Genomic DNA, 14,624 nt, shown 5'->3' with positions numbered 1-14,624 from the left:
CTGCTTGATTTAAAATGCTGTCTGGACAGGAGGTGGAGCTAGCGCGTGACCCGAGTGCGCGAGTCTCGCGGAAGCGTCGTTCCAGCCGTCGGAGCGCCAGCAGAGGGAGAAGGCTGTCCCGCGGAACCCCTCAGTCCAGTCAAGCATGTCGCTTCTGCAGAGACTTCTGCTCCCCAAACACCGGAGGCTGCGAGGTTACCAATGATTTCACCGACCGGCGGGTAGAAGCGCTTTTGTCGAAGCAAAGGAAAATGTCTCGTTGGACTTGGTGCCCGCTGCTGCTGCTCTGTCTTCCTCTGGCTTGTGAAGTTCAAGCGCAAGTGGAAAGTGAGTTACTACGCACAGCAATTTAATGTAACACTACTTTCACTTTTAGCGATGTTATTTATCTTTCTCAATCTTTAAAACCGATACGTATTGGGTTGCATAGTAGCCAACGTTAACATTGTGTCGCAGGTAACGTGTTAAATACAGTTGTGTGACTCCTTGATGCGTGTAAATCACTGGAGTGTCACTCTGCTGAGCTTGTTATTGCTGTGTAGCTTTAGCCAACTTAGCTAGCAGTGAAATGTCAAATTTTCTCACAAACATACTCAGGGTCATATGTTTATTTAGTCCAGTTTAACCCCCCTCCCCTCAAACACTCATAAAGTGAATTTAATACAGTTATATAGTGTTTTTAAGACTGGGTGTATGTTTTACACATGTTTTAACAGTATATCGGTGTAAGGAGATGTTGTGGGGGGGGGGTCATCACAGAGCAATTCTAACACAACTTGTGTATAGTATTCCTGTGATATTCATATTGGGATGTTAATCAATGTCTCTGCTGTAGGGTGAAGTCACAGATGGCGGCTTTGAGGCTCAAGTAACCGGTGGTTTATGTCACTTTCTGCAACTAGTTTCCATTGACTCAGGGTGGAAAAGCCTCTCAAACGTATGAGGCCCGCTGAAATCAATCCGAGTGGTCTGTGAAAGAGATGAAGTGTCACAGTGCAGAGTGGGAGAAGCTGCTTTGGTGAAGTGTGATGTTTGTTTGACAGATGTTTAAGCGTCACATAGTCTGTTTAATATGTATAGCTTTTTTTAATCTATTGGTCAAACAACATGTGCTTCTCAGATCTCATGAGTGGACGGTTGCTGTTTCAGCGTGATCATCTGATCATGGTACTGATCATTGTGTGCTTTTCTGCACATTCCCCTTCAGATAGACAGTTAATGGTTACTTAGGCGTGAGTACATCCATAGTGGATTCATTTTGACTGTTTCATTTGAATAGAGAGGAAAGAAAACAAAAACAGCATTGACGTAAGCACATGATCAGAGGATGATCGGCTTCACTAATACCGGCCAGTCCAAAGGTTTTCAGATAAAAGTGGAAGATAACGTCGGAAATCACAGAGGACTGACAAATAATGAATTATTTTACTGAATGTTACAATGTAGTTTTTTTTGTAAATATTTTGAAGTGTTTTTGACAACAAACCTCCTAAATGAACAGCTGACATGTTAGCAAGCAGAATTAAAACTAATTGTAGCCCGCTGCTGCAATCTGGACGTTGAAGAAGTTTATACAGCAGTGTTTGAGTCCTGTCAAGCTGTTAAAGAAATACCTCATAACTCAACACAGAGCGCACTTCTCCATTCAGCTTTTTTCTTCTTCTGTAAGATCCTCCTCGATGGGCTGCTGACGTTCAGGTCGCCTTCTCGGCAAAGCACCAGCTGCTGTCTGCGACCTCAGGGAACAAACAGTTTACTCAATGTTGCTATCGTGTTGTCGCTCGGAATCACTGGAGCAGGTTTATAGGCAGCATGCTCCAACCAATCCTCCACAATAAAAGCATGTGATCAATCAGACTTTTCTCCTCTCCGTCACAGACCGGGTGATTTTCCTGCCGGGAACTTTCCAGAACGTGAACGTGTCCCGCAACGAGACGGTGCAGGCCGTGGTGTCCCGGATCGCCCCGGACGTGGCTTACATCACCCTGCAGTTCCACACGCAGCACCGCAACGCCACGCTCTCCTACACCAGGGTGAGAAAGTGCTGACAGCCACTTATTTTATTTTTTTAGCTCCGACTGTTTCATAAGCACCTGTGACAGACGGGAGACCGCTACCCTGGCTCTGTCTGAAAGAAAATCCATGAAACTGATCAAGACAAGGTCTGTGGATTATCTTGAGGAACCGGGTCATGATTTCTGGAAAGATATATTTAGATAATTTTTCGCACTTTGAGCGCCACAAGCCTGGTTCCGTATAGTATTATTGTAATCGACAGAAGGCAGACATCTCCACGGCCGATAACTCTAACACTGGGCAACTCACACCAAAACCAGCTAGATTGATTCACAGCACTACGGGTAAGCGGGGAAACATGTGGTTTTTGATTTTAGGGTGAACTATCCCTTTAAGAAACAAATGTTTTTTATTGCATCACAGATGGGACAAATATTTTTTGAAAGAACATCCTTTTTAGTGAAACAACTTCAACAAGGTAATCATAAATCATAAGGTCCCCCTGCATAGATACAATAAAAAAATAGAAACATAATGTGAGCCTGTTCTTTTCTTACATGATAAAAAACGATCAGGCTTTATCTTTTACCTGTCTACCATGATAACGAGCAAGGCAGCTATTATTTAGGCAGCTGCTGGAGGTAAATATTTGTTCATCTGGAGGCGGGTGCATTGTGGTGCTGAACTGAACGTGCCTGAAATCATCTGGTGCACGCAGCTCATTGTTTTTAAACCAGCCGCACCTTTTAGCACTAGCTTAGCGCCACTAGCTTAGCACCACTGGTCTGAGAGCACACACTGCTGCCTGGCATGTTCGTCACTTAGAGCATGACATTGCTCGAAGTGGATGAAAGCTCAGTGCATAATGTTCTGTTAAATCAGCAAATCAAACGCCTCGTCATTTTTCTAGAGTTTCTCCACATCCTCAATCGAGTGATTCTTTTAGTGGTAACAGTTGTAAAAAATAAAACAGTAAAGTGTGAAATATGTAGGCGCAGGCAGCGAGTTCTACCTCTGATGGATGAATGAGGCTTTGTGAGCGAGGCCGTCTGGCCACTGAGAGGAGTGGCAGTCAGCTGATGTGCAGTCCACTGGTCATGAGCGGCAGACAGAGCGGCCCTGAGGGAAGCCTGCTGGCGTCGGTCCCACAAGTCTCAGGGGACAGCTGGGTTTGGGTCCACGCTGGGGGGGTTGGGGGCTAATTTAGTTGGAAACATTGGAAAACAAGAGAAAGCCAAACAGAGTTGAGCCTGTTGACGCAAATGGACGTCAGCGCTCGAGATGGAGCCGATCTCTATTTCACTCTCCCTTTATTCTTTCATCGCTCCCGCTCACTGCTAGTGTTAACCACAAGATCCTTCTTTTAGTGTTTGATGTTATTTGGTTTATCAGCCAGTGTGGCCGTTGCTGCTCATCACTGTCCATTTCTACTTCCAGCTAACAATCCAGACGCATAAAACTCAGTATGAACCAGATAAACGTCAGTATGTTTTAGATGGATATGAAACTTCATACTACATATAACTGGACATTCAGAATGCGGATCACCGACCATGTTTACATGTTAAAAATATTCTTTTTTTTGCTCTTGTGACAAGAAGAACGGCGATTCTGAATGTTGCCGTACTCTGAATGTTAGTGTGCATGTAAAGTTAATCACTGCGGTATGCGTTTGTGGCGTTTTTAAATACAATCAGTGTAAAACCACAGCAAGTGGAGTCTCACTACCCACTCCAGCGCAACAACAAGACGAGCTTCACACAATGGAGTTGTTGTATGAGCGTACTGTGTGTGTGTGCACAGTGCTTTCAGTGTCACACAACATGTAATTCAGCTCATGCTCGCTGCAAATTATATGGTGTGTTCCCCCAAAAGGATACCGAGCCCTCTGCTGTCTGTCACACATATCACAGTTACTTTGATAGCAGTCGGTTCAACCGTTTGTTTCACATGAGGTAACACACCTTAGAGAGCTAGTTCATGTGAACTGAGAGTTTACCAGTTCAGGACTGCGTCAGACGCACACAAACGCATTTGGTTAAAGGCTGAACATTAACACGGTATGGCTTTAACTTAGCACTGTAATTTGCTCAATTTTTAAAAAACAATTTATTGTGTTTATAAATTGAAACAACTGATTTGTTTTGGAAGTTTCCTCACCCAATTTCTAAGCCTATTACAGTTATTTACAGATATCTGGTATCAGATACCATTGTTTAAAATAAATAAAAACTGTACATTTATAGATCTGTATTTCTTATGTTGTAATGTTTAAGTGAAGCCCGATGCTGCCTTACAAATAAAATGATGATCTCAGTCACTTCCACACAGTGAGGCAGACGGCTTATTGCGCTAACACTGGTGTTGGATCAGTGCTCGGTATCAGCTGATACACAAAGACCAGGTCTCAGTGTTGGGCTGATACAGTCAGATAAGGCTCAAGTTACTTATTTATACAGAACTAAATCCCATTCAAATGAATAAATACACACACACTGCCTGTGAGTAGATGCATTCATTGTTGGTTTCGGCTTTTCATGGGATCTGAACATCAGGCCAACTGATCTGTGAGCTCAACCCTTTGGACTGATTTGAACTTCTTACTCGCTCTGCCAGTGAAATGAATGAATTCACTTTATTAGCAACTAATGCAATTTGTTCAGAATAAGATTCCATTCATTTTAGAGTGTGTTGAGGACACAAAGAGTGAAAAACATGTTGACTTGTTGGTCAGTCTTATCATGAGATCAGCCGTTGTAGAACTGCCGCTGCCTGTAGGAGTGCAGGCTGCAGTGAGTGAGGCGTACTACGGGTTATTACTCAGTAATCCATTAAACAAAGAGCCAAGTGTGTTGTTTTCAGAAGAGAGAGTATTTCAAGTTAATGCTGGCAGGAGATCGTCTCAACCCCCTTTAGTTACATTCATGTCCCCTCAGGATGACTTGTAATGTCCTTAATCTTTCCTCGGGCACCCTGACTGTTTCAAAGTGGTTTTTGCTCGTACTGTTTATTTGCTTTTGCATGTTTCTGCTGACGAGGCGTCGATGTGTCCGTGTGGTTTCAGATGCCAGTCCTGGGTCTCTCTCTGACGGCAGTGGACTCGGGGCTCCTGTCGGCCCTCCAGCCGGGCCAGGCGTCCCTCTCCTTGTTTCTGTCTTCTCCCGACGAGGACACAGTGGCGGGCACCGGGGTCATCCTGCCGTACACCAGCAGCGGTACGTCTTCTGAAACACCGGATCACGCTCGGCGCCTCTTCTGATGTGTGCCGCTCTATCCGAGTCTCGCGTGAGAAGTCAGAAAGAAAACAAGGAAGTTGCAGCTAGAAGAAGCTTAGAGACACTCAGTTGGTGGTAAAGCTTTGACTCAAGGGAAGCTCGTGCCGACCATGAGTGAGCGCTGGCATTGATTGAGCGTGGCTGCTCATGTACCGGCCTAGTGTGTTGAAACACCCGAACAACAAGTCATCCTGATATGGCAGGGGGGGTACCACTCGACCCTCACATGCCCGACGCAGCAACTGATAAAGAATTTTATCTCTTTTCAGATCCGGTCCCTGGAGCTTGTAACACGGAGTTCGACCTGGACGTTGACCCAAACGTCTATATCCTCTACAACCTCTATGAGACCACCATCCGCTTTGCCCCGGCCAACTTAGGCTACGAGAGGTAACGCAACTTCCTGTTGGGCTTGTTTGAACCGCGTCCACAAGAAATCAGGACCTGTAAGCCAAACCGCCGCGCTGTTGATTTCTCATGCTCTCTCTCTTCCTCTTCCTCTTCTGCGGCTCAGAGTACTCGCTTCGTTTTCTCAACAACGTCTGTTCTGTGTCACAAAGCCGTCTTGGTGCAGATAAACAGAGGACTCGTATCATTTCCTGTTGCGTCATTCATTACCTGCCCGTCTGGAGCAGCACAGACTCCACTGTTGTTAAAACTCTCGTGAGGTTTCGGTTATCTGAATGACGCTTTCTGATTTCTTTGCTTGTTGGGCTTTGTGGAGGGAATATCTTGTCGTGGGACAATTTTGGAAATGCCAAACCGCGGGTTGAGGTCCAGCTGCAGGGTTTGTGATTCATCTTCATAAAGTAAGAAGAGGTGTTCCTCCAGCTGTCTCGCCCCCATCTCCAATTAGTTGACTTCTGTTCAAAGCAGCGTCCTTCCTCACAAAGCCAGCTCAACTTGTAGCCCTCCAGCAGCATGAGGCAGGTGTCCTGGATCCACGGAGTGCCCATGAGCAAGGCACTGAGCCTTTCCCTCATTGCTAGTCATACTAGAGGAGAGCCTCAGAGAAGAAAGTACCTCATATACAATAACATAATGAGGTATTATAATAACTGAAGGCAATGTGGTTTGTTCTGGCTCTCCATCAGGGGAGAAACTCCTCCGGCCTGCGACCAATCGACAGAGGCCAACACGCGCTGGCGGCTGCAGTACGACGTCTACCAGTACTTCCTGCCTGAGAACGACCTATCAGAGCGTAGCCTGTTCGGCGGCATTCAGGCCGTGGCGGACATCCAGGGCATGACGAAGAACGGCAAACGGGTGGGACACCACGAACACCACCGTCTTTCTAGCTCTCACAAGAACATGTTTAACGGAAGTTGTGACAAGTGACAGAAGCACAACAGCTGGCGTTCTGCTCACTAACTCCCCCGTCTCCCTGCAGGTCATGACGCTGTTGTCCTCAGACATGAGCACGGCGGTGTTCAACTCCATCCCCGGTCAGGGTGTCATCTACTCGGTGGTGGTAAGAGACCCGCTGATGAACACCTCGGCCTCCTACGTGCCCGTCCACACCTACGCCTGCAGCTTTGCTTCCACTCTGGACGGCTGTCAAACACTCGGTGAGCTGCCGCGTGTCCCACATCCCGGATGTGTTGCTCCCTGGTTCATTATTCTGACGCTTGTGATCTTACATTTTCAGATTATTTCATTGTTTTTGCTTTCATCACACGTGAAACAAGAAACAATCTGCCCCTCCAGGACGTCAGAGAAACAGATTTTGACCTGAAACTCCTTTTTATTCTGAGTGTTTTCAGGTTTTAATCACCGGGTCTGTTTGTTTTGGAGGGGAAGAGACCTCTGCTGATAATTCAGCTCCCGTTAAAATAAACACTGAAGAAATCCTAACTAGGAGGAATTGACTGCAATGGTGGTGACGACATCTCCCATGACCCCATGCTGCTCCAAACCGTCACCAAACGTTATTGGTTTGATTGAGAAGCTTTCTGCAGAGGATAAGGAACGCTGTGAGAGAAGGTTTGACCTTTAGCTGCTCAGTTCATGAGTTATTGTATTATTTTGTTTTTAGGAAAGATTTCTACAAAGATTTTCTTCACCCTCGCAGGCTTGGCCGGCCTGTTTGTCTGTTTCCTCGGGCATCGATTCTTTAAGTGTGGTGAGTAGCATCTCTTTGTCTTTATTATTATACATATATTATGAATTACCCTCGTAATACTAAGCCATTCATCCATTCATACATCCATTATCCGGGTCCTGGGCTTAGCAAGGTGATCCAGAAGTCCCTCGCCTCAACAGCGCTTTCCGAGGCGTTCCCAGCCCAGACGAGCTCTAGAACCCTTCCTGGGGGCCTCTGGGTCTACCCCGGGGCCTCTGGCCAGTCAGAAATGCTCTTAAAAAGGAGGCATCCAGGAGGCAGGGGGTTCCCACGGGAGGGGCTGGACCAATCGCGATTCACAGACCCTTCATCAAATCGGCCGGAAAAGAGTTGTAGCGAAACTGGGGGCCCCGTTCTGGAACCAGACCTGGGAAAGGGAGCCAGGTGGTGAATCTCTGGTGGCTGGGTCTTATTACATGGAGGGCCCACCACTCGTCTGTATAGGCATGGGGATCAGGTGCATTGCTGACTTAATCCAGAGTGAGTTCTAATCGTGGTGATTCGAGCTGTACTTATGTGTGTTTTTTCATCTAACAAAGCATGGAAGCAGCAGTGGAATCCATACAGGACAGCTCAGCCACTTCATTGTTCTGTCAATGAGATTCAACACTTGAGAATCCTGCACCGTGTTCTTAAGCCTGAGAAAACAGGGCTCCCTGTTGTTCCTCAGGCTGCAGTTATGTTTTGGCTTTTTCCCAGACCCAGTTCACTTCAGGGTCGACAGAATAGATGAGTGGGGGTCAGATGTCGTGTTTGTGAGTCTTGAACTTCCCCACGGGGACGTAAAAGAAATGACTCAGACGGGAAGCAAGGCTTTGGTGTGCACACTGCTTCATCTCCCGTAGTTTATCTGCAAGTATGCGCAGCTAGAATGAATATCCGGATCGGCGCTGGCCTACCTCTCGTGTGGTCTCCCCCTCATGTGATGCCCAAAGGTTAGTTGCTCTGTGAACCCATGACTGATCTGCTGCTGCTGCCAGTGGTTGTGGAAGATGCGGTGGGTTCTGTCCTGGTTCTACGGTGACGTGTGAAGTCACTGCGTTTAGTTTACTCTCTCTCTGTTTCTGCCTCTCTGTCACGCAGAGCTGTTTTGCATGGGATTCAGCTTTGGGACGTTTTTCTTCTTTGTGCTGATCGCAAGGACCACAGACCTGGACTATGACAGTGAGTCCCCCCCCCCCCCCCCCCCCACACACACACACACACTTTGATCATTCTCAAAGTTTTCTGTCTGTTTGCATGACAGCCAGTATGTGAGAGTCTGTGTGCGTCTCTCTGCAGTCTGTCTGGCCGTGTCGGCGGTGATCGGCGTGGTGGGCGGAGTCCTGCTGCTGATGAGCTGGTGGCGGTGGGGTTCCGTCATGGCCTGCGTCGTCGTGGTTGGACTGATGCTCGGCTTCCTTGTCGCCTCCGCGGTCCTCTTCACTCCTCTCGGTAGGAGAAACCTGCCGCCGTGACGTCACTGTCTCTTTAACACTGTTGCGTATGATTTATGTACCGAGTGTGTTCCTGTGTGTCGCGGTCTTGTTCCAGGTGACCTCGATCTGTTCAGACACTCTGCTGCCGTTTTCTGGGTGACCTTCTGCTGCATCATGGTCGCCGTTCCGCTCTTCTTCGTGCGTTGGCCCAGAGAGGTAACAGATCTGAGAACAGGTCAGAGCGGAGACGGCCCACTGAGGGTCTGTGTCCCGTTTCTGTCACGTGGGTTTCAGTAGAACACTTTCTGTGTGATTGTAACATTTTACACAAGATTGTTGTGCAATGAAGGTTTAATCTAAAAACATATCTTGTGTGGTTTATTATAATAATGTTGTTATTACAGCACACATCCAAACAAGAAGCACAGTGAAACAAGACTGACATAAAAAGAACAAAGGATGGACGACAGTGACAGTCGCACACATTTCCACGTATATGTATATTTTCAAACAAATATAAATAAGTAGACTACAGATCAAATCTAACAGGATGTAACCATCTCTGTGACTTCCTGTGTGTTCTCCAACAAGCCCAAAACCGCTTCAAACCACTGAGGAGCTTGTGATGTGTAGGATTTAGGATCTTTACTTTGGCGCCATCTAGTGGTGGTATGACAGGATTACACAGTGATCGACAAAATGTGATTTTCTTTTTTTTTAATGCTTTACAGCCAACCGAATCCCTCTATCTAAATAAGAAAGGTAAGAATGGAAGAGTGTTTCTCATTCATCTTGACCAGAGATGTTTTTGTGTTTCTTTGACACCAGGGAAACATCGTCACGTGCGGCGCCGTCGGTGCTTACGCTGTGATTCTGGCCGTCAACGCCTACGTCTACACCAGCCTGTCCTTCATCACACTGAACATCCTCAAGCGCTTCCTCAACAACAACTTCAGTGCCGTGTTCACCGACGTGCCCTTCCAAGCCATCGGTGAGTTCACAACTTTAAAAAGAATCTCAGTGACTTCAATGCTTGGTCTCATCTCAACACCGTCTCCTCCTCCCGTCGTCCAGACTACGCCATGATCACGGTGTGGGTGGTGCTCGGCGTGGGCGGCATCGTCCTGCAGCTGTACCGCGAGCGCACCCGCCCGTTCTTCCCACCCAGCCCGTACCTCATGTGGCTGCAGGAACGAGAGCGCCGCAAGACCAACGTCCTCGACCCGAGCCACCACTTCCCCCCGCTGCCCAACCGCCTCCTGGCCAGAGCGCGGCAGCTCACCAAGAGGATGGAGCCGGCCGGGGAGCACACGCCTCTGCTCCTGTGAGCCGTCTCTGGGGGGGTAAAGAGATCCCTGTGCACTGCGTATTGTACTGGAGAGTTCTGGGTAATCTGGAGGAATGTTGTCCCTCATAACTGGTGCTGGGACTTTAACCCCGGATCAGCTGACTGAAAGACGGTCCCAGTAGGAATGCATCATGAATAACACAGAGGGGTTATACCACTGACTCTGCTGGTGGATTTTGTAAATCCCCAAAAAAGTTTTTTTGGCCAAAGACTGTGACCTTTTTTTGTTTCTCTGAACGCCACTTTTATTTAACACTTAAATCACATTTGAACAAAATCACTAAAACTGTTCAAGAAGATGCTTCTTATCTTTGAATGTCTAAAATGTAGCCGTAGAAGCCTTTCTGTGTCTGTTACGGTACTTACTTCCTGCACTAAAGTCTCAAACTACTAACGATTAGCACAGCGAGGCATTTTATCTGTTCCAATGCAGCCAAATATTTAATTTACTTTTTGTCGCTTAGCTGGCATCCATTCAGAACTTTTGTTGTCGTTTGGTTTTAAACTACACCCTCAGGACAGATTTAAATGAAGAATACTTTGTACCGTAAAGTTGATTTTTAAACTTTTAACAGGTGAAGTGTATGTGACGATTTGATGTTTTAGACTAAACTCTAAGTGCCGTTTCGCCTCGAAAGTTCTGCAGGAGCCACACAGGTCAGTAAAGTGAGGAATGCGCCTCACAAACAAGCCGCAAAAGCAAAACTGACAAAGTGAATAAAAAGTGTAACGTTTTTACACGTTTGCCTTCACACAGAAAAAGAGGAAAAACACACTATTTCATTCACTGTGTGAGAATAGTTAGTTTTCCTTTTGTTTGGACTGAACTTTGCAGTCCGGTCAGTCTTATTGTTATTTGCACACTGGATGTTCACGTACTGGCTGTGACGGTGCTGAGTGATTAACCTGTGAACGTGTTTAAACTGCCGCTTGTGTGCCGGGACTTCTCTCAAGGGTTCACGCTCCGCTTTTAGCCCACAATGCACCGAGACCAGACTCGGTCTTCAAGGCTGTAAATATTTTATTTGGCTTCTTTTTTTCTTTGTTTTTAGTCTGTGGACTTTTTGAAATAAAAAACAACATGCAGACATGTTTATGAAAAACACGGTCTGTGGTTCTTTCCTTCCCTTTTAGAGCATTTAGAGGAAAACCCAAACATTCGACTGCAGCCCAGGACCCTGAAATCAAAGCAGCAAAATGGAATTCAGCCGTCATTCACATTATTTACATCTGTGCTTTTCCTTCTAATCCCAGTTGATAACAGCTGATTCCTTTGAAGCTGACTGTTGTCCCGGTGGACCTCTCTGCTGTGCTGACATGACTTAACCTCCACTGTTCTGTTTGACTTTCAGAAAAAACTAATAATTAGGTCTTGTTTCTTTCGTTATTTATCACGGGGGTGAATAAAAAGAGGATTGGCTCGTGTGGTTTTAAAAGTACATTTATTGCTCTCGCCTTCTATAATCCAATATAAAATCACAACATTCAACCACCCGAACTAACTCAACCCTGGTGTAGTGTTTCTTTAACACCACTGGGGGGCAGCCCTGCACACCATCAAAGGTGATTTCACTTGTTCTGATTATTCAGAGCTCTTTAGCTGTGGGTTCACTCAAATGTACAAAAAAAATCAAGAACTTTTAATGAGTCGTTCAGATGTTTTGTCTGTAACTTTGAGTAAGAGTAACAAGTCAATTTAAGTCCATTTTATGAACGATTTCATAATTTTTCAAACAAAATGCAACAAGGTATCGTTCTACCAACCTCAGAGGCTGAAAATCTCCTGACATACGTGAATTGTTTTATTTATTTACTTTTCTTCATGTTTTATCGTCACTTTAACCCTGAGGATATTTCTACTCCAGTTTGTTGTTGCAATGAAAGCATGAGTCTGCACACGTGCACAGTCCTGAGGTCCAATCAGCCTGAATTTGATCACCTGTGTGGTTTCTCCATGCGGAGTTCAGGGCTCACTTTTTGTCCGCATATACAAGCAAACATTGCTCCAGTCTCGAGTGTTAAAGGGACCAGACCAGCAGCACCACAGAAATATTCATATTTCATACACATTAAAACAAACAGCGTCAACAGTATTTAAGTATTCAGGTTTTTGACTGATTCACTCACAAATAATGCAGCAAACAAATGTTAGAATTCCAATAATCTGGTTCCACTCTTTAGGAGTAATACCAGTGCTCATCTCCTATGCGCCACTTCTCATGTGCGTCAGACAGACAAGCAAGCAAGTTCCTTCCACGAGGACTAAAGGCAAATATTGTTCACATTTTCACCTGTAACATTTGCTGCAGCTTCTATTTACGTGTCCTAGCTAGCTAGCTAGCTAGCTAGCGAGCGGACTCTTGGTTCGCTGAGACTGGAAATGAAGGTTTGAGTAAATTTGTGCTCCTTCAACTGGCTCTTTTACCATTCAGATAATTAAAATAATTCAAGTTGTGTAGACACTGCAGTGTTTCTCAGTTTTTAAAATTTGTTTTCTCAAAGATAATTGAACTTGGCTCGTGTTGGGGTCTGACCAAATGGCTTCAATATGTGCTGTGGACAAAGAGAATCAGGCCTTAACTTTTCCAAGCAAAGGTTTCATCCTGATTTGTAGTTTGAGGAGAGCAAAGGAATGTCACACTAGGGTGTGAATTCCCCCCCCAAAAAAACCTATGGTTCCTGAAGTCACCTGACTGCACCGCTGCAATCTCATTGGCCGAGAGCCAAGGGGCTCCGGGACCCCCTGTGGTTCAGCCACTGTTCTATAAAACTGTCTCCTTCCCCCATCTCCACGCTTTTTCCCTTCGACCTCCGTCGAACAGGGAGCACACCACGCTCTCTTCGCCCGGACCCCCCCGTCCAGGCCACAGAGAATCCAGCTTTCCCCGCCAGCGCGACGCCGGCCACGAGGAAGCAACGCCCTTCTCCCCTCCTCAAACCCTGACAAGCCATTTCGCTGGACGAAACAGCCCGCGATAACGAATCTGCTTCAGAGATCCGTTCAGTGCTTTTTGCTCCTTTTTCTTTTCGTGCACACTCTGGCAGGAAGACGTCTAGGCCTCTCCTGACCGATGATTACCGGTAAGACGCACAGACCACGTCGTCTCAACCGAAGTTAAACTGTCCTCCCTGCAGCGAGGATCGTCTGCGTTTCGCTCCAGAGCGAGCTCACGCCACGACGGCACAGCGCCCGCTGCAAAGCCGCGCTGCAAGCAGCCTGCCCCCCCCCCTTTCTGCCGAAGAAAAAGGACAACTTTGCCACGAACACTTCCACGTTGCAACGAAGCATCGACAAGTAAGATTCTTGGCATTTGGGCATAGCTTAGCTTAAATTAACGTAAGTTTAATTCAGGCCATTCATTTATATGTTGATATTCCCGTGTTTTTCTGTGTTTAAGTTACTGTCGCGTGATATTGAGATATTGCGCAATCATTACGGCGCAGAGAAGCGCCGCTGTATTCGTGTATTAACTGCTATGACTGTTTATTTGGGATTATTTTCATTCATTGTCTTCCACTCCGTGTGGAAGTTCTCTTTTCATTAACTCGACTCTGTGAGTGAGCTGAGGTGCGTGGCTTATCACGGCATAAGTTACCGGCAGTTCAAAGACGACAGCGGTATACGTATGCATGATAGAACCAGCAAACTCAGGCTCACTACAACATCGCACGCCGAAGCGTGATTCACGTCGAGTTCTCGCTCCTTTTTCTCCTTCCTCCTCTCACGTAACACGCACACACACAGCTCCTAGTTCTACCCCTGGGGAACCCCGTTCAAACGAGCGCCTCACATCACGTGCTGCCCAGGCACAGTGATTACATACAGCAGTCCCATTCTGCCATTTTGGCCCGCGTCACTCGACTCCGCCATCTTTGTAGTTTTTAGCTGTAGTTCTTAAGGCCCCTCCCCTTTTGGCCAGCGTCACTCGACGCCGCCATCTTTGTAGTCTCTAGCTGTAGCTGTAAGACTCTTCTTCCTTTTCACCCACAGACCCACACACACACACACACACATACACACACAGACATACACTCTCATCCATTTTATTCATTCTTTAGTTTAGGCATATAAAATTGTATGATAACGTTTGTTGGTTGCAATATTAATTGATTTTATCATTTATTATTTTGATTCAATAAACTCTGTTATACTTTAAGGAGCAGTCGTCTGTGATTACTTGTGCATATGTATTTGATAAGACTGTATGTAGTAGCCTGTGCTCGAACTTAAACCTTCACTGTCACTGAATGTATAGTCATACGCAGACTGTTGACATTATGAGTGACTACTAATTATGAGACTTAGTTTTATCGTTTGGTTATTGGTCCCTGTTCGCAGGGTGGTGCCCCGTTGTTATTAATAATCATTAATAATTGTTACATACATCAATAATTCTATTGATGTCAAGAATTCAGTTTCTTAAATGCTGATAACCCAAACACGC

General features: G+C 46.1%; 1 protein-coding gene across 1 annotated transcript; it reads left to right on the top strand.

Moving 5' to 3' along the window:
* The first annotated feature begins 97 nt into the window (after positions 1-97).
* Positions 98-11,558, top strand: tm7sf3 (transmembrane 7 superfamily member 3). Its single transcript, XM_079294196.1, has 12 exons — positions 98-327; positions 1,879-2,033; positions 5,081-5,231; positions 5,561-5,681; positions 6,386-6,557; positions 6,682-6,859; positions 7,327-7,413; positions 8,497-8,577; positions 8,695-8,847; positions 8,947-9,047; positions 9,660-9,822; positions 9,906-11,558. The coding sequence occupies exons 1-12, from the start codon at positions 252-254 to the stop codon at positions 10,157-10,159; spliced, it is 1,692 nt and encodes a 563-aa protein (XP_079150322.1). The 5' UTR covers positions 98-251; the 3' UTR covers positions 10,160-11,558.
* Positions 11,559-14,624: the final 3,066 nt, after the last annotated feature.

The sequence above is a fragment of the Melanostigma gelatinosum genome (genome assembly GCF_949748355.1).
Source record: "Melanostigma gelatinosum genome assembly, chromosome: 22".
Classification (NCBI taxonomy): domain Eukaryota; kingdom Metazoa; phylum Chordata; class Actinopteri; order Perciformes; family Zoarcidae; genus Melanostigma; species Melanostigma gelatinosum.
This window is presented reverse-complemented; position numbering and strand designations above follow the sequence as displayed.